The 21,027-nt window shown below is 35.8% G+C and overlaps 1 protein-coding gene across 1 annotated transcript in view; it reads right to left on the reverse strand.

Annotated features, from left to right (window-relative positions):
- Positions 1-21,027, reverse strand: part of SYNE1 (spectrin repeat containing nuclear envelope protein 1) — a gene marked incomplete at its 5' end in the record, with an annotated part of 320,362 nt that overhangs the window by 83,293 nt on the left and 216,042 nt on the right. Inside the window, 19 exons of the mRNA XM_083348719.1 lie at positions 109-279; positions 1,814-1,966; positions 2,890-3,045; positions 3,855-4,031; positions 4,781-4,930; positions 5,895-6,077; positions 6,347-6,479; positions 7,350-7,546; positions 9,152-9,283; positions 9,991-10,164; positions 11,931-12,131; positions 12,514-12,633; positions 13,300-13,401; positions 14,781-14,990; positions 16,016-16,171; positions 16,367-16,498; positions 18,238-18,394; positions 19,539-19,642; positions 20,734-20,868. Of these exons, the coding sequence (XP_083204845.1) occupies positions 109-279; positions 1,814-1,966; positions 2,890-3,045; positions 3,855-4,031; positions 4,781-4,930; positions 5,895-6,077; positions 6,347-6,479; positions 7,350-7,546; positions 9,152-9,283; positions 9,991-10,164; positions 11,931-12,131; positions 12,514-12,633; positions 13,300-13,401; positions 14,781-14,990; positions 16,016-16,171; positions 16,367-16,498; positions 18,238-18,394; positions 19,539-19,642; positions 20,734-20,868 (2,943 nt within the window). The remainder of the gene's footprint in view (positions 1-108; positions 280-1,813; positions 1,967-2,889; positions 3,046-3,854; positions 4,032-4,780; positions 4,931-5,894; positions 6,078-6,346; positions 6,480-7,349; positions 7,547-9,151; positions 9,284-9,990; positions 10,165-11,930; positions 12,132-12,513; positions 12,634-13,299; positions 13,402-14,780; positions 14,991-16,015; positions 16,172-16,366; positions 16,499-18,237; positions 18,395-19,538; positions 19,643-20,733; positions 20,869-21,027) is intronic.

Consider the following 21,027-nt stretch of genomic DNA (forward strand, 5'->3'; position numbering starts at 1 on the left):
TTTATTTCATAACTACATTTAAGGTGGCAATTGTTTATTTTCTTAACATTCTGGCAAAATTCCATGATCTTGCTTAACGTAATAAATGTGTTTGCTCTTATGGCTTACCTGAAGATTATCTACTTGGACTTTCACTGCTTCCAAAGAGCCAGTAAGAAGATGAAAGCGAGACAGAGAATACCTTGCTTCCATTATGTAGCTATTAAGTTCTTCATAAGATCCTTTGTAAATTCTCCACTGATGAAGGACTGATTGTAACAGTGTTTTCAGCTGACCTAGCTGGCCAAAATGAAACAAGAAATGCAATAAATATTAAAAATACCAATGTATTTACTAAAGTAATTTCAAATTGAAAAAAAATGTCATATTTTACTATGGCATTATTTGTCTATAGTAGAACTTTTTTTTAAACAAATAATGACTATTTAAATAAGGATGCAGTAATTATTGCATTTATTTTCTGTCCCTTCCCTAATTCTAATTCAGAGGCTATGTACAGCTGCTTAGTTTGCCAAAGATAATCAAATCAATATTTTTACTTTGAAAGAAAGAAGTTTCTTCCTTCAGAGAGAGAGAAAGAGAAAGAGAGAGAGAGAGAGAGAGAGAGAGAGAGAGAGAGAGAGAGAGAGAGAGAAATGAACTGTGAATAGAAGACAAGATTTTCTTACATCTTGCATAGAAAACAGCAGTGAAGGAAAAGAAGCAAATGGGAGGAAAGTACAAATATTGAAAGAAATAGTTGAAATGGAAACAGGGAAGGAAGAGAGAGAAAAATCACTTCAAGAAAGATGGTAATATTTATTAATTAATTAAATCATTCATTCATTCATACATTTTATATGCCATCACCACTCACTTAACCAAACAGGACTAGACATGGGGTACTACTTTGGGGACGCAAATTTCTGCAATGTCTTTTGTGTGAGGAGTGTTTATGTGAATAGTTAGTAGATATATGAGCAGATGGGTATCAATTTTACAACGCCCTAATCAAAGAGAAAACCACTCCCTCAACACTGGTAAGGCAAACTACTATATATAAACAGGGAGCAAACTCACAGCATCCCTGTCTAGTAATGAAATGTCTGCAAACAAAAAACCAAACTCAGAGAGCACCAAGGACTCCACAGTTCAACCCTGAGCTACACATATTCTCTTCTATTGCAGTTTAGATACAAAACATAAAACAAATTTATTTATTTATTTATTTTAATTCCATTTATATCCCGCCTTTCTCCGAAGACTCAGGGCGGCTTACAAGCTTAGCATGTAGGCTCTGATATGCTTATTCCTTCTCCTTGAATTGCACGGAAATTCTCACTTCCATTTTAGGTCAACTGAAAGTTTCCATGTCATCTGAACATCTATGTCATATTAACAAACATAGTTAACATTAACTGTGATTAGCGCACCATTGGAAACTTGAAAGAACAGGTTAGGGACATACACTCACGGAGAAAATCTACCTATGTGGTCATTCAGAATTGAAAATGACAATGGCACATAATCAATCAATCAATGATTAGTGGAAACAAATATGATAGTAAAATTTTTAGGAATCTAGTGTATAATTAAGTATTTGATGCACAGCATATGGGTTTTCTTAATGAATCAATAATTCTTCATTTCTAGCTTTTGAATAAACTTCAACATCTGGACTGGGTTGGAAGAAGAGGGACATGGAGGAACAGTTCTTGATTAAGTGATATTTACTTCTGTCATTCAGAATATGTGTAGCTTGTTTCTTGAAACCAGGGGTTTGAAATACCCCAATTTATGGAAGATACTTTTTCTTGCATTTCTTCTTACTTACCTGGTGGTCCAAATTTGCCCAAGAATTATTTAGCTTCTGGAGGGTATCCATAACAGCAACACAGACTTCTTTTTTGTTTTGTATTAAGGAAAAACCAGTCTGTTCAACTTTTTCAAGTTCTATCTCTTTTGTTTTTAACTGATCTTCAAGTTCCTGAAGGAAATAAAAATGGTTACATTGTGCTTTAACTGCATAAGGCTTTTGTAAAATCACAAATTACTAACAACGTGTGATTAGGGTTCTCACATTCAGTACAACAAAGAATGGACTGTACTATCGATAAGAAATATCTATTATAGATGTACTATAGTTTATTTAGGAGATAGTAGAACAGAAGACAAAGACTTGGGGAAGATCATAAAGATCTGAAAACTGAAGTTGAAAGACTGTGGCATAAATTGGCCATGATGGTCCCATTGGCATACTGGTGCCAGATCACAAAATCTTAAATGGCACTTAGAAAATCTGCACATTGATAAAAATTTCTATCTGTCAATTACAAAAGGCCACACTGCTTGTGTCCATATATATACTAGGCTGATACATGACAATGTCTTAGTTTCTTGGGAAGAACTTGATGTGTATGAAGGTCAAAACCGGCTAAATAACCGGCAGCTATGATTTCACATTGCTCTGTATGTAACAGATTAGATTCCTATGCCATCTTACTCTCAATGACTCTGGCTGCTTTATAAATTTATAAACATATTTTAAAACAAAGAATAATATGAAACAAAAACAAAAACAACACAAACAAAGGAACAGAATTGGCAGAGAAAACAAACCCTATAGGAACAAAGAAAAAGACGAAAAGAGGCACCAATCATCTCACCAAAGTCCTTTAAACACCCTCAACTCTTCTACCAATTTATTTACCAATAAATAAAAGTGTTCTACCCAATTGGGAATATCTATATATCATTTATTTTAACATACCTTACTAATTATATTACTAATATTATCAACTAAATGGGATTTACATCTGTCCAGATGTCATTACAGTGATATTCTGCTCTTCTATTCAGTAAAATTATAAAACAGATTTGGTTCACAATTAATGACAAAGTTGTTGCTACCTGACAGTCTTTCAGGGCATTTTGAACTGAAGCTTGATCTCCAATTCTCTGTTTTTCCTTCAATTTTGTCTCTTGAGTTTCAAACCATGTTTTTAGACTATGAATATTATTTTCATACTCTGTCCATGATTCAAGAAAGCCTTCCAACAACTGAATCTAAAAGATAGACAGACAGACAGATAATTAAAACACTCATAAAGTTAATTGGAAAAAATACATCGGTATTAATCCATCTTTTCTTACAATGTATTTATCATAAATTTGAAAGTGAATCAAAACCTGCTGCATACTTTGAAGAGTACAGTAAAAGCAATCAATCAAATTCATAGGAATGATTGATACTGGAATGCCTGAATTCAATCTAACTTCCTCCTGGAACCAGGAGCTACTCTCTCCTCCTCTACTATAGCTATCTGAAGATTAGATTTTATTTCAGTGTTTTATGCAGTTTAGTATGATCCTGAAATTAAATTCTTCGGTATAATTTCTTAGAGCAAACCAAAATTTCTACACATTTTGTGAAATGTATTTCAACTAACCCATTGTTAGAATAAATGCCATCACTGCCACCTTGTTGTATCTGAGCAAAAGGTTTGTTATGGGAAACAGGAAGTGAATGCTTAATGTATTTGTAATTTTCTAACTAAGAAAGAGATGCGAAGAATACAATGAAAAAGGAAAAATAAAAGCATGACAAGCAAGGTTATATTTTAACTAAGCCACAAAAATATTGGTTTTAAATAATAGTTACTGTTTTCAAAGATGGTAGTATTTACTAAAATAAACATGCTATTATAAAATAAATTTAAACATGTAAGTATGCCCTTGAATGAAGCTCAACTCCTAGCAGTATTTTTGGCATTATTAATACAGGTGGCATATCATTTCTCTTCTGGACATATAATTTATAGCTGTCTTTTCTTTCAGATAAGCTATGTTCACACATATCACGTTTATTTTGTTACCTTTTCCATTATCAGACTCTGCAAAATCTGCCACCGCCTGTTCATCATTCCAAGTTGTTCGGCAAAATCCGTCTTGTCACTACGCTTACTTTCCACATCCTGGCTACTAATCTGTAGCACGGATTGGTTAACGAAGTCCACGGTTAACTGCTTACAGTTTACATCAATCTTAAAGCCCTTGTGAAAAGCAGACAGAAGTGAAACTTTCATACAATATGTATTGTTATCCCAGCACATGCTGTGTTTTGACTGCTGTAACGTTTACCAGTATACTATAATCCTGTAGAGGATTATTTTCTTATCAAAAATAAATTCTGAAAATCTTTGGAGAAAGTCCTTGTATCCAAGACACAATCTGGCTAGGGCTATGCCCGAGTTTATTCCCTCCCATTCACACTCCAACAGGTTCCAGGAATGAAAATGGAATTCTGGGAGTTGAAGTCCACAAGTCATAAAAGGGACAAGTCTGAAGACCCCTGATCTAGAACATTAATAACATTAATATCTGTTCAGCCCTGTCAGGGTGTATAACTAGTTCTCCTCATCATATTGATGATATCTGAACCTTTGCTTCTATATGACCCCCTCACCCTCATGTCTTTAATATTGAGATTAAACAGAAGTGGGGAGGGTACTTTGTTCTGAAAACCACATAAAGAAAGTGCCTCAGGCTTGATCTCTTTCCCACAACTAAAACTAGCCAGAACCAACCCGGAGAGAGGAAATTAACCACTGAAGCACTTCCACAGGGTAATTACAGGCAAAAGTCCAGAAATTTACATCCTACCTAAACCAATGGGGTATTACAACCTTAAAATGCAGCTTCACAGGTTAAGCATCTACTTATCTAAAACCAGATCCAATGCAATTAAGTAGAGGATATCAATGTAAAGCGATTTTGTAACTATTTTTCCTTCTTTAAATACCTTATATTTCTGGAGGTATTCCTGGACAGCTTTCTGTCCTACTATATTTTTTATGTTTTCTTCATCCTTAGAAATAGCATTTTCCATCAAAGTAATCCAGCTCATGACTTCTGCGATGGCATGGCGAGAAGGAAGTTTATCCATTTGGAGCTGAAAAAAGTCAAATAAAACGAAAACTAAGAGCCAGTACATGCTTTTTTATAATTGTATTGTTGTGCATATATTATGCTGGGGCTTATATGTTCAGGTCTGAAACCAACTTTTCTAATTTAAAAATATTCAGCATACTCAAAGACAAATAACAGATATAAAAAGATATTAAATTATATATTTTATAATATTTCTCTACTCCCCCCCTTTATAACTATAACTATAACTATATAGTTATATACTTATACACACACACACACACACACACACACACACACACACACATATATAAACCCCCACAATAGGATGTAAAAAAGAGGAATGAATGAACCTTTATTGTCAAAGTACAACCATGTATACATTGAGATTGGCTGAGCCTCCCTTCGTGCCCCCATCCCCCAGCTTACAGTGACACAAACCCTCCATCTTATTACACCATGTGAGCTAATTGCACAACGCACCAGCCTCGCAAATCAATTATGCATAAAGTTTATAAAACTAATTTCCCGTTCAAAAGCCTACCAGCCCACAGATAAAAGCTGTTTTTCAGCCTGTTGGTACAGCTGGCTATACTCCTATATCTCCTACCCGATGGTAGGAGAGTAAAGAGATACCGTCCAGGGTGTGAGTCATCCCTGAGAATTTTCCTCACTCTTCCAAGGCAAGGAGCCCTGGCGATGTCATCCAGTGGTGTCAGGGGACAGCCCACAATGTCTTGTGCTATACTCACCACCTTCTGTAATACTTTCCTATCCGCGGCTGTCAGACCAGCATACCAAACCACAATACCATACGAGAGGACGCTCTCTATAGTAGACCGGTAAAAGAGGGTCATTAGCTGTTGTTCTACCCTGTTCTTCCGCAAGACCCTGAGAAAGTGAAGCCTCTGTTGGGCCTTTCTGGCCACCTGGGTTGTATTAACTTTCTAGGTTAATACATATGTAGTGAATTGAATTTGCCCTACCTGATGCAGTTTTTCCTGTACTACTGGAATCTGTATGAGCAGTTCTGTCCACTGATTATCAATTTGTGACAGTCCAGCCCTCAGAGATGCAGTATCCACCTTCTTCAGCCGAAGAAGATGATTTCCAGTGCTCAGAACAGTAGATTTCTGGAATGACTTTGCATCAACTTCTTTGGAAAATTCCTGAAATAATTGCATTTGGGCATAACTAGCAGGTTTTAGCAGTTTTATCAATAAAGTATGAATAGAATGTAAATGTTTTATTTTGAAACGAAAATTAAGAGCACTGCAATATATACATGCACGATTATTTAGCCCCAAAATATATAATAGGTATGAATACTGCCACTATGTGTTGCTGTATAAATTTTCTTCCGCAACTGAAACAATTATGTCTCTAAACAATTAGATCATGAAACATCAATGGCTCAATTTTTTTTATTCATATCTACCAAAAAGGCATTCAGATGATCTCGAATCATTTCTAGTTCTTGAGGGACTGTAATAGATTGCTGGGTCCAATATTTGAGACGGTCCATTGCTGACTGGAGCCAATGAATCAGCTCAGCCGAGTCATTCTGATATCTATAACGAGGATGAAGGACAAATCTATGTCACATTAAGCCACATATATTCGTTATTCTTTCATGAAGTCATTTTGTCAATTTTAAAAAGTTCCTGATAAAATATTTTATACTGAACATTCAAATTAATTTAAATTTCAATGATTATTTTTATGTAAAATTATATACTGTCACAAGCAACAACTTAATACATATATACTGCCCAATTTCAATTCCTCCCTTGGTAGGAGTAGGCAGATTTTGTGATTCGCAAAGACTCCCTTATTTGAAAACAGCAAATGGCAGTCAAGAGCCATTTCTGTATGTAATATGAGTGGAACCATACAATTCAACTCTTTCTTTCCCTGGCAGGTGTTTTACAGTTTCTTAAATTGTTAAATTGTTTCCACAATTTCTTAATGTTTTTAATTTAGAAATATAATATTTCTAAAGTAAAACAATGCTTCTGCATTTCTGCTTTGGAGATGAAGGGAAAATATAATTAATTTAGGCTGCCTTGGACTTTTTGAATGACAATTAGTTCTTTATAATTTATTCATTCATCACTCATTCACTCATATTACAGTTTTCATACCCTACCCAACTCAAAACATTACATGGATGAGTTATATCCAGCAGAGTCAAATTACAAAGCAACCACAACAATAAACCAAAGTATATAAATCCCTGGAAATATTGCTAATAAATCAACTCTTCCCCAAGTTGGATGCCATTAATAATTAGCTAGGGTTGAAGGTCGAACTCTGCTATTGTTTTCATGGAATTCTCTCAAATTTCAAAAAATAATAAAATAAATTATACAAGTAACTGTATAGATGAAATACAAAATTATACGGAATCCAAACCTATTTTTTTATGGCATTAGCAATACCTTGTCCAGAGTTTAAGTATAGTTTCCAGTCTGTGTAGTTCCTTGGTAACTTTGTTGGTAGTATTTAACCAATGCTCCCCTATCTGATTCAGCTGAGTTTCCAGTTCCGAAGATGTGACAGAGAACAATAGTTTTTTCCCATCATCCAGCACATGGTAAAGTTTGGGTTGGTGTTGGGTAAGACTAGATTTCAGGTGCTTTGATGACGAAAGACAATAAGAGACAATATGAAACTGATGGGTTTCCTTACTATAATCCATAAGGAAAAAGGAATCTATAATTTTACCATAAAAGGTGTTCCTATTGATATGAGAACATACGGTACATTTGGGTGACAATTCAGAGAATATACATTAAACCTTGTTCATGATTAATGGCTTCTTTGCTTTTACTTTACCCACATACTCTAGCTTTCCACACAAGCATATTCAAACGCACACATACTCATATACATGCATACCCTACATAATACATAGAGTACATACATATTCAAATATTCTACATTCCAACTGCATAGGTTGACTTTTACTCTACATTAACTTAGAAATTATTTTTTTATTTTTTATTTTTATTTTTATTACATTTATATCCCGCCCTTCTCCGAAGACTCAGGGCGGCTTACAAGCTTAGCAGTAGCCTTCATTCTATGTATATGCCTGCTTGTTAGGGCTTTTACACACACACCCCAAGTGGCATTATTACAAAGTCAGCTTATTACCCCCAACAATCTGGGTCCTCATTTTACCTACCTAGGAAGGATGGAAGGCTGAGTCAACCTTGAGCCTGGTGGGATGCGAACCTACAGTAATTGCAGGCAGCTGGTGTTACTTAAGGAGGCATTAGCCCACTGCTCCACCAAGGCTCTTTGCTTTTAGTAAGAAATAATAAGAGCACTGACTTGGTTGTTTTTTGTAAAGAGAAAACCAATTCCTATAGGATGACTCTAACAATGACTTTGATGTAGGACAACTATAGAGAACTTTTATTTTCAATATATAAAACGCAGTCATGATTTTCGTAATAAATGATAGGTGTAGAGAGAGTCACTCATACCTATAACACAGCATTTGGACAGAGGAGCCCTCTTTCTTTTCCAATCAGTAGCAAAATGTAACTGAATGGGGATTGAATACTTATGGAAAAAGTTTCCACTGATGTGCACAAGAACTAATCCTGTCTACAGCTTAGTAGTTCAAACATTTATATGCATGGTCATGCTAGGAATAGAAGGGATAAGCCTTTTTTCTACATGTACAGGTTCCCAGAAAAGTTCTGTGCTGCACTATATGCAACTTACTTAGTTCATGTCTAACTAATTTATCTAACCAAAGCAAAAAACCCGAATCACACAAAATTGGGTATAATCAGTTATCTTCTCTATTCTTGTCTCCAGGTAGTTATGTTCTAGGTTATAAAAAATCTGTGGGGGAAAAAATAAATAAACCTGTTCTTATTCTGTACTACTTATGTACTACTTGAAGAGAATCAATCCCTCCCATGTATGCATAATTAGGTAGGAAAAATATGCACACGTTTGCATTGGATTACATATATACATCTTATCATTTTATCAAATAAATGTCTGCTTCGATTTTTAGGGTAAATGCACAAAATCCAGAAGGCGTTTGACATGATGGCCTGCTTGCATTCCCCTTCAAGCATTTGTCTAGTGTAGTAAACTCAGCTAGAAACACATCTGCTCTAATCCATAGATCTCTGATATTCTTAACTGCAGCCAGCGAAGGGTAGACTGAGTCGCAAATTCACCACTAGGTTGCAGATGGACAAATTACTGCCATTACCTGATAAAGTGCAATCCGATCAGTAAGCCTTTCCTCAGATTCCTCTACCAAGCCAACACTAGGAACGTTGGTTTCAACAGCCTCCAACTGCTGTGTGAGTTTCTGATAGTCTTCTTCTAAATGTGTCCAAGTCTGTAAATCATATATATATGACAATTAGTTTCTCAGTGTTTTTCAAATAAATCTCTAGCAGGAAACTGTTTAACACTGAATTGATTGATATAGGTCACCTAAACAAAATCTGGCTCTTCTGATTTGACTGTATTCTAGGGAGCTTGAAATAGCCACCTTGAGCATTCTGAACTCAAAACAAAATGCACATTTCATGAGTTTTTCTTTGAGATGTAACAAAAAGCATGGTTTTCTTCTATCTCAGAACAAAATGTGCCCATTTAACAGGAACTACAGTATTTCAAATGTAAAATTGTAAAAATGGGCAAAACTCACATAACAACTGTCTTGCTTAGCACGTCTTGCTCAGAAACAGACATTTTCGGCTCAATTGTGGTCATAAGTCAAGAATTACCCATATTACAGAAGTATATACAAAAATTGCTACAAATTTTTCATATTTTTTTGCCAAATAAATTAATAAAGAGTTAATATAAAAATGGGATGAAAATGGAAGTTTTAAAAAAATTTCCATACTGCCCAAGTGGCAAAATGATTTTGGGATCGCTCAAACAATTTTGATTTGATGTTTTCAAATCAAACAAATTTCACCTCTCCGCAAACATTGGTATAACTTTTCTTAAGAAACTGCTACTTTTTATGTCACAGGCAAACTGAATGAAAAAAGTTAACATTTAAAGCCAAAGGAAAAAAAAAGAAAACCTTACCTCTAGAATATATTCTAGTTCCACTCCTTTCTTATGAGCTTGTTTTAACACCACAGTGCCTTGCGCCATTAGATCTGCATGGATCTGAGTTTCCTTCGCAAGAGCAAAGCTGCTTATTTTTCTAAAAAGTGTTTCTGTTAGGATCGTGTGTGCCTCTAGTCCTTGGAAATATTCCTGAAAATATTAACAATATTTGTTATTAACCATGATATTTCATTAGCATTTGATATAATATATATACTATCATAGTACAAGCAGTCCAACATTTTAATCCCCTGATTTTCCTACTATTTGTGTCTCATTTATATTCTCAGCAATGGAACAGGCGTTGCTGCAGAATCTATTCAGAGTATGCATCTTGCTTAGCTAAAAAAAATATCTTTCAGAGAATTCATATTCCTTCCTCACAAGCAGACTAGGAATCAGAGTGTTTGTTTTGTTTCAACTCCAGGTCGTAAGCAAGCATCCTTGACATTTTTAAATAAAGTGGTTTTGCATTTAAACTACATCACAAGATAAAATAGCAGTGTTTATCCAAATGCACCTAAGATTAAAACACAATTTTGAAACATAATCATTTGAAATATTCCTATACACTCTGGTTATTGCACTGTCAAAACATGTTTACTCCTTATGAATGGGTAATCTATTCCATTATGACTCAAGGCTTAACCACCTTGCACTTAAGACTATTACAATTCAATTTATATGGAGCTACCTTTTAAAGCAACTCAGAAGGAACAACTGGAACAAAATGCAGTGGTTTCATTACGAGCAGATGATTAAATTTTATAGAATTACAGCGGTCCTTTAGTTATTGCAATGATTGCTGTGAGATTCATAAGTGTCTACCCTGATAACATTCATTATCACAATGATTGCTGTGAGATTCATAAGTGTCTACCCTGATAACATTGATAACAATCATTGAACATTTGGCGGTTATCCCAAGTATTGGGATAGTGTGGGGCTGAGTCCCTACAGGATACTTTGTTGCTCATAGAGAATTTTCTTTCTGGATCTCTCTATATTTTTTTTAAAAAAGTACAAGTTGGCCAGAGGAATTTGGAGCTTGCTAAACTCTAAACCTAAAAATAGGTTTCTGGGTCAAATCCAATGTGATTGGTTTTAATCTATACAATTCTACATGACTTAGAGCCTTGGTGGCACAGTGATTAGAATGCAGTATTGCAGGCTAATTCTGCTGACTGCTGACTACCCAGCAGTTGGGCAGTTCGAGTCTCACTGGCTCCAGGTTGACTCAGCTTTCCATCCTTCCAAGGTCAGTAAAATAAGGACCCAGATGTTGGGAGCCATATGCTGACTCTGTAAACCACTTAGAGAGGGCTGTAAAGCACTGTGAAGCGGTATATAAGTATAAGTGCTATTGCTATTGCTATTAGCCTGTCCTGTCTTGAGAATGGCTGCTGAGAATCCCTACCTCGAGGAACGTGAAAGAAGTGACAACCCAAACTAGGGAATATTTGTCACCTTGAAGTACATGGAACCCCCACGTTGTTTACTTTTTGCAGTCAAAAGCATTCTATTCCGGTAGGTTTTTGATGCAAATGATGGACAGACACTGCTTTTCAGAGTTGGGCATTTTATTAAGCAATAATCAACAAAATGCCAAACTGTGAAAGGCAAACTTCTAAGGCAGCCCTTAACAGTCTGCTTTCCATAGTTTGGCATTTGTTAGTTATTTTCATTACTGATTTTTGTAATAGTCCATTTATTATTGTATAGGAGTCATGAGTCGTTTGAGGTAAGTATTTGCATAAATAATGAAAACTTCTTTTAGCCATCATTAGCTTTAAATTATTCCAAATGGCATTTAATCACATTGAAATAATCATTCTCTTTCCAGATTGGAAAATTACAGAAAAGGACTCTACTAAATGACAGCAAGAGTAAATTATAAATGTAGGAATTGTTTTCACCTTGTGCTTGTCAAGAAGCTGTTGGATTTCCTTTTTGGAGGCAACTATCAGTTTTTGATCACCTGCCATCTTTTCTTTCCCAGTTTCAATCAGGTCAGCCAGATCCTGTAAAGCTTGGTCATACTGACCCTTCAGTGCCAGATTTTGGTTCAATCCACTGCGCCGTGATCCTATGATCATGATCAACTCATCATACATATCCTGATACATGAAAAGAAAAAGCAAAAAAAGAGTTACATTATAATTACAGAAAAAGAAAGAAATTAAAATCTGAGTTCAATTATAGTCACATCTAGGAAGACTTATGGCCAGTAACGGCAGTTAGGATAAGTGAGCTACATGGGCTACATTAACGCCTTATGATCATTACATTTCCACCAAAATTTTATTTTGGGATGTTAGTTGACAAATGAAGCAAACTCAATAATTTTTGCAACCCTCTGAAGTTATTTTACATTGTTTCATATTAAATGAATTTATCTATAAATAGATACTAACTAATAAATAGATAACTCATCAGCAAAAAAGGAAAACAAATACTATGCTGATAATTGTAAAACATTGTTTCAAATAGTTTAATTACCTGAAGTTTGGATAATTCTTGCATGAAAGACTGGTCAAGTTGCAATTTATATCCACGTTTCTTTAATTCGGTGATACCTGCATCTAATTCTTTCAGTCCATGTTCTACTTGCTCAATAGCCTATGGAAAGAAGAATAATTCACTGTAATGTCAAAAAAAAAGCTAAATTTCAAGGAGCCCTGATGTCAAAAGTGGAAATTTAGTAGAGATGATACCTACATCAGATAAACCTAAGAATAAGTAACATTCCAAATTGTAGTTTATTAAATGTTAAAATTTATCTCTCAATGAGAAATACTTATAAGAATAGTATATATTATAATATGATATATGATTGATATGTTATGATATGTGATATATGATATATATGATATTACATTACACTACAATTCTGATAGCATTCCATTCATGACAGAGGAAAAGCTCAAAAATTTGTATAATAATCTGTGGGTTATTAGGCACAATGAATGGGTTTTTCAGGAGTGTGTTCATTATTCTTGTTGACATTTAAATGCTTTTCTAACTTGCAAAGTAAAATTGAAGTTCTAAGAATTCAAGTTAATATTACATATGCTTTCTGCTATAGAAATGCTCAGTCAGGTTAAGAAACACATGCATATTGTACACACCATCTGACACAATGTAAGAAAACTAAATTGTTGTTGACATCTATTACACTGCCAAGCAGAATTCCTTTTCAAAGGCAATTCTGTTTACTTGCATACGAAAAGTATTCATTATACCGTATCTTTCTCCATCCTTATGAATATAACAATACACTAGTACCTGTATTTGTTCTGTTTCAGGGCGTTCAACTGCTTCTGCTAGTTTCTGCAGTGCAATATACTTATTATCAGCCAATAAAGTAAACATCAACTTCAGGTCATTCTGTCGGTAATTGGAAAAAAAAAGAATATATGAAAATAACAGAATGCTTGTCATTAGCGTCCAAAGCTTTTTTTATTGCCCAACATTTTTCTTTGTGGCTTGTGATAACAGGCAGGTTGCAGGTAATAAAACTTTTGAGCATTGACTCAAACCTTCAGAAGAGAGTCTTATCAGCCAAAGGGACTCCCACTTCCTGTACATATACTAAGAGGCTAGCAGTATTCAACCTGTACTGTACGTTGGCTATACTGTACTATGCTGATAGCTCTTGCCATCTGTATATGATAAACTGAACTGAACTAGTTCCCTAATCCTCAAACTATGTTTTTCATTGTCTGGAAAAGGCATCAGTCATACTTCCTCAGAGATCACTTTAATAGCTATAATTTTATTTGGTGAATTACTTCATGAACTACTGCTACGTTCTTAATTTGTACGCAAAAAAGCCATGTTTGGATGTTTGTGTGTGTGTGTGTGTGTGTGTGTGCTTGTGTGTGTGTGTGTGTGCCCTTGAGTCAGTTTTTGACTCCTGATGGTTGCCTGGACAAGTCCTTACAATTTTTGTAGCAAGGTTTTCAGAAGGGGTTTTCATTTACCAAACAACTGCATAATACTGGTTTAACTTTAAAAACAATGTCATTATTATTGCTTTAGTATTTAGTATATCTCTGCAAATGAAATTCACGCTGTGTTAGTACAAGGTTTACCTTGGACTTTTGTCTGGGGATGTTGTTAAGATAATCCTGCAGTTTCTGGCATTTCTGTTTTATTTGATCATTTACTGTATACTTCAATATACCGTACTTTGGTAAAATGCATGACCTTTCTATATATTGAGATTCTCAGTCATCCAGGTCATGATTGTCCCAAAGCTGCTTTTTTCAAAACAAAAGTCCAGTTTGTTTGTATGGTGTTTTTTTTAAAAAAAGCACCTTTGGGAATAACTTTTATATTGAGTCCAATCCTAAATATCACATTATTTAGCAACATATTGCAGACCTAGCAACTAACATGTTGTAAGCAGCAACTTGGTCTTTTTACTATTATATTTTTACATAAGCTTCTGCTAGCAAGACAGAATCTACAGAAATATGTTGTGTGTGTCTTTGTGCACTTTTTAGTCAGTTTTGATGCCTGATGAAGGGGTGTTTTTTTTTTGCAAGATTTGTTTGGAAGCGCTTTGACACTGCCTTATTTCAAGGCTGTTAGAGAGTTGACTGGCTTTATGCCTAAAGTGGGACTAGAACTCATAATCTTTCGTTTCTAGCCCAGGGCCTTAACCACTATACCAAACTGGTTCAGAGAAACATAATTAGATTACCCACTTTTCAATATTTAACAGTATGGAAAAATTCTAAAGAGAATAGGGCAAAATTTACCTGAAAATTCAGTATCTGTTGAAGTCTCTCTTTCATATGCTGGCATTTTTGATTTACTAGTGTATCTAGTAATGTTAGTCTCTGTAACAAACTGTCCAAAGTGCCTCCTATAACATCTCGGTTATCAGCACTCTCAGGAAACACGTGTGAAAATAAATCCTTGCTCTTATCCATTTTTTCTGTCATTTCCTTGATATCTTTAGCAAGAGACTAAAATGTATTCAAATAAAAACAACATGCTTTTAAAATTAAAAATTAAAACTAAAAAACCCCCAGATAACCATAGATTGTGAAAATCAGTATTGTATAGGTAGTTCTCAGGTTATGACCATTTATTCAGAGATTGTTCAAGCTACAATGGCATTGAATGAGTGATACTTAGGATGAGTCCTCGCAGCAGCCCTGTACTTACTTGATTTGACAACTGGCTTACAATGGCAAGCTTGCAGTCACTTGATTGCCAGTTGTGACCTTCCCTGCTGGCTTCCCATGAGCAAAGCCAGCACCGAAGGTTGTGAGTTACTTCTATAAGTCACCCCCCAATGCTTTTATTCTGAGGATCCCCATTATGTAAAACGAGATCCCAGAGATCTCGTACTCCACAGCACCCACTGTGTCCATGTCTGCAGCACCTCCTGCCCAGAACGCCACTTACCCTTCTGCCTGTATCCATAGCATCTGCTGGCTATGGCACCAGCACACCCCCTGTACAGGCATGCCAAACTCATGATGTCACGTGACGTCGCACAACATATCACAACTTTTCCCCCATTGCCGGCAATGGGGTGGGCGCGGTTTCTGCATGACGCCTGACATAGGCTGTTCTTTTATTTCTCAAGGAGTGGCTTCACCAGTGGCCTCTTATTCTTTGGCTTATTTTGAATAAGTACTGTATGTATGCTACAGTCCAAGGAGCTAATATTTGTGCATACCTGTAGAAATTACTTTGTTTATTCTGATTTACTTTCTAGGAATGCAAAAACACTAACCTTTTCCCTAACAAATTTTCATTGGCAGAGGCATCCAGAAGTTAGTTCCATAAATATTATAGTACACTTCATTTATTTCAATGCAAATGAAATATCCTTTTCTAGCATAAGGTTTAATAAAGGTACAAAGGTTTTTTTGCATCTCTTTTTTCTACAATTAATGCTAATAAACGTATCTTGTATAACCTTCTCTTCCAGTAACTGAAAAAAGGTCAGATTTAATTCATAGGTTGATGATTATCTTACTTCTTGATTATCAAGGCATGTTTCTGTCACTTCAGGTAATAGGGCCGTGGCAACAAACAAATGTTCTTCAATACCATCTAGCCAAGATGAGGTGGCTGAAACCCCTCTGTATAGTTTTTGCTCAAACTGCAGACTCTCCTTTTGAGCACCTCTAGCCTGAATAAATCAATAAAAAGGAAAAAAAAAGAGAAGACTGTTACTCTAGTTATATACCTGGAGAGAGAGATGAGGGGAGGGGGGGGGCAAGATTTTATCTTTGTAAATATAAATTTTTTAATCAATTAAATTATTTTCTACCTTGTTCTACAAAACAGCTAATTTTTTTAAGTGATTAAAATTAAAATATTCTACCTGGGAAGGAACACTTTTGAAAGCCTCATTCAAACCAAGCAATAAAGATTTTACTGATGCTTTATCTTGAGCCTTGCCTTCTTCTTTGTGCAATGGCATGACAGACATAAGCCTGTTTGGTCTACTGTAAACCTGTTAGGGAGGGAAACAATAATTAAAATATTTCAGACATATGAGAAAGGTAAATGAAACTTTTTTTTTCTCTTTACCCTGTTAGGATTATTTTAGATGTTTATTTATTTAACAATACTTATACGCTGACCCAGCTGAAAAACACTGGATAGTAAACTACAAGAATAATACTATTAATCAACAGTTCAAACATTGAAATTTGCCTTAGCCCAAGTTATCTCCACTCACCTTGCCTATCATCTTGAGAAGTCTCCCTGTCTATCATCTTTGTATGGCTCATGCAGTTTATACAAGTTGGCAGCTCTTGGACAAGCTGGGCGGGTATTATGGAACACAAATGGCTTCTCCACTTCTAATATTATAGAACAGGGGTTCCCAACCTGTGGGCCATGGCCTGGTAGTAAGCCGTGAGCTGCTGGCCACCGGGCCATGGGACAGGCTGGTCAATGAGCACACATGTGGGCACCCACACCCCACTCATGCTAGTGCTGTGGTTGCAGGGCGCGAAAACAAGATGCCACACCACGCAGTGCAAAAACAGGATGCCGCCATGCCTCGGGGCATGAAAACGGGCTGACACCATGCCTCGGAGTGCCAAAACGGGCTTTTTCCAGCATTTGGACCAAATGGGTATAATCATGCTTGGTAAAGCAGTCACCAAAATAACCAAATGCCACATGATATATGGTTATGGGTAATAACCAGCATCTTGAAAAGATGCATCTATTGCAGCAACTACAACATAGGGTTAATTCTAGAATAGTAAGTTGCCCTTGCTAGTAGCCTGCCTGATCCATTCTGCACCAGCAACAGCTTCCGAGAGTCTTCACTGGCAATACCAGATAAAGTGAGCTGCATTACAGGAGGTCCTCGGTTTATAACAGTTCATTTAGTGACTATTCAAAGTTACAAAGGCACTGAAAAAAGTAAGTTGTGATCATTTTTCATGCTTACAACTATTGCAGCATCCCCATGGCCACGTGATCAAAATTCAGATGCTTGGCAACTGACTCATATGTATGACAGCTGCAGTGTCTCACCGTCATGTGATCATTCTTTGTGACCCACTGACAAGCAAAGTCAATGGGAAAGCCAAATTCACTTAACACCATGGTATTAACTGCAGTGATTCACTTAACAACTGTGGCAAGAAAGGTCATAAAATGGGGCAAAATTCACTTAACAAATGTCTCACTTAGCAATAGAAATTTTGGGCTCAATTGTGCCCAAAAGTCGAGGACTACCTGTAGTCCCTATTTAGATGTCTGATAGCTTAGGTTCTTTTCCACCTGTGTAGGAAACCTTATAAGGGACACGGTGGCTCAGTGGGTTAGGACGTTGAGCTTGTCGATCAGAAGGTCGGCAGTTTGGCGGGTCGAATCCCGAGTGCCGCGTAACAGAGTGAGCGCCTGTTACTCATCCCAGCTTCTGCCAACCTAGCAGTTCGAAAGCACGTAAAAATGCAAGTAGAAAAATAGGGACCACTATGGTGGGAAGGTAGCAGCGTTCTGTGCGCCTTTGGCGTCTAGTCATGCCGGCCACATGACCATGGAGACGTCCTCGGACAAGCGCTGGCTCTTCGGCTTTGAAACGGAGATGAGCACCGGCCCCTAGAGTTGGAAACGACTAGCACGCATGTGCGGGGGAACCTTTACCTTTGCCTAGAAAACCTTGCTAAGGTACACCTTTAACATTGTTCATATGAAGAATGACAAAAATAATCCTGACAGGTTACTTACTGACTGCTCTTGTTCTTGATCCAGAGCATTCTGCAGAAGCCTGTGCTTGATGCTGAATTCTTGATTTAGGCTTTCCCATTTCATTTTCATTTGATCTTCACTTGAGGGCTTTTCTCCTTCTAAACTCAGCTCTTCTGTTAGTGTATCTGGGTTCTTGCTATCATATAAAATATAAATACAAATCACGATAGTGGTATTACTGTGATTTTTCAGTTAGCATTTCATAAGATAAGATACCAGAGTTTTAATGACTTCTCAAATCATGCAGATTAGGGTGGATCCTTAATTGTGCCATTAAAATGAAGTTTTAATTTGGAGTCCACTGAAGTTAACATCATTGGCATTGACAAAATCAATGCCAATTAGACAATTGCAAAAGGCAATTTTGCTTAGAACAGCTTACAACTTTACCTTTAACAGCATCAAATAACAACATCTGCCTATCCCAAATTTTTCAGAAGGACTCAATAAGTGGATAAAATGCCAAATCCAGTCTAAATATCTGGCTAACTATGTGATGAACCATAATAAGATTTTAACTTCATTAAACAACAATATCTGCCTTGAGAAGGACTTGATAGGTGGAAGAAAATGCCAAGCGTACTATAAACATCTGGTTGACCAACCTTAACAATAATAAACAACATCTGCCTTTCTTAGGTTCTTGGGAAGAACTTGATAGATGGACAAAACTGCCAAATCCACTCTAAACATCTGACTGGCTGTGTGACTATAATATATTCTTACATCTTTGTGTAAAACCATTTTTCATATTGATAATATAAATGAGCTAAATTCATTTTAAATTAATCTAACAATTCAAGAGGAGTTGTAAATTAAATATAGCCAATATTAACAAGCTGCTAAGGCTAATATTTTTAGATGTAATAAATTTATCCTAAACCATGCTGAGAAATGCTAATTTTGAGACTTTCATAAAAAGCGAAGCCCACACTGTGTGATTGATGTACAAAACTGTTTTCATGAAATTTTATCCATCAGATATAATGACACTATGATTTCATGAACCCCCAGTGCATGGTCATGTTGGAGAACATCAATTCAGAGAAGGCTTGTCCAAAGATATCATCACTAGGGTAAAATGTGTATCATCTTATTAGAACATTCTCATAAAATAGTTAGGAAAAAAAATACTGAAATGCTTATGTAATCTGCAGATGACAAATACTTAAACTGAATCTGTTGTTTTAAATGTAAACTATTTTTTTATACGATCTCCCTCTAAGGGAATATATAGACATGATCAAGGAAGATGGAAGTACTTAAGCATAAATATTCACCTAGAATAAGACATATCTGAAAACGATTGAGTTAAAATTTCTTCTCCACGACTTGCCACTGAACGAAGAAGACTCTTTTGTTCTGCTAGTTCCTTCTCTAGTTCCTAAAAAAATAAAAATAAACACAAGCAACTGCCTTTAAGACACATTTCATATCACTGAATACTAGATTTATAACTGTTTGGAGATATTTACATAAAAAGAAAAAAAAACCTGAAATCAATGTATGCATGTGTTGTTGTTTTTCAATAGCCACTGTATGTATGTTTTTTTAGAAAGCCACTAACAAAATTATTTGAACTACAGTTAAGGTCTTCTAATTTTGGAATGTCCTCTCTCCTACAGCCTTTCCAGCACAATGAGACAAATGATCGTGGCTCCTCTGCTATCCATTCTCAGAAGCTTTACAGATTCAGGCGGTAAGCATATAATTAAGCGTGTAACTGCTATTTGTCACAAGCACAACATTTGTAACAAGATTTGGTATACAGCAGCTGTCATAATTTCCAGAAATATTATTTTATCTCTATCCATATATGTTATAAAAATGTTTTGGGCTATATTTGCCTATATTCTATTACTTCCAACAAAAATAACAACTTGCTAAGCACAGATGTTAGAATGCTGCTTATTTTAAAAAATGGAAGCCATTACAGGGTGCATCAGAACAATAACCAATGTGGAAGAATGATAGGATTGCTGTGTTAGTCTATAGTAGCAAAAATTGTTGCTGCATAGTAAGAACTTATTGCATAATAATGGACTTAAAACAGTAATAAAGTTTCATTATTATGCAGTCTCTATACACTGAAGGCTTTACTTCAGTTTTGTATGGCTTAACTGGCCCAGCCCTATATTTATTGAAGATATTTAGAACTGAAAACAGCATACACCAAACCCTACTTTTACGACAATTTATAAATTCCAATTTGGTTCCAATTTGGACTGCAGACTGAGTGCAGATATCCATGTTCTCTGTATGAAAATAAGAAGAGGGCTACACCATACTGAGAGTATTGTTAATGGAATAAGACAAAGTGAACCTCAATGACACAGAGCCTCCTTTATGATTAATGACTGAAGCAAGTTTAAAATCATTCATCAATCGTCTACGTATATCCGTGCTGAAATCAACACAATAAACATCCCTAAACACATATAAAATTTGCATTTATTAAGTGTATATCGTACTCACTTTCTGTCTTTGTATGATGCTTAGCTGCTGTTGTGAACGGGTTGTTTGTGCCTGGGCCAGCCACTCCTGGACACTGGGATCTTGAGATGTGACCACATCTGATTTACATTCTTCGTTTTCCTGTAAAGCTCCCTGCTTTAATAAAGGGGGGAAAAAGGGGGGGAGGTGGAGTGTGAGTAGGAAATGCAAGTAGAAGTAGGCTTGCTATTTGAAGTGTAAATTTACGGATTTAAGAAGGCATGATTATTAATTAATTAATTAATTAATTAGCCCTAGAAAGAAGGTGAACCACTT

This window comes from Vipera ursinii, assembly GCF_947247035.1.
Source record: "Vipera ursinii genome assembly, chromosome: 1".
NCBI classification, from domain to species: Eukaryota; Metazoa; Chordata; class Lepidosauria; order Squamata; family Viperidae; genus Vipera; species Vipera ursinii.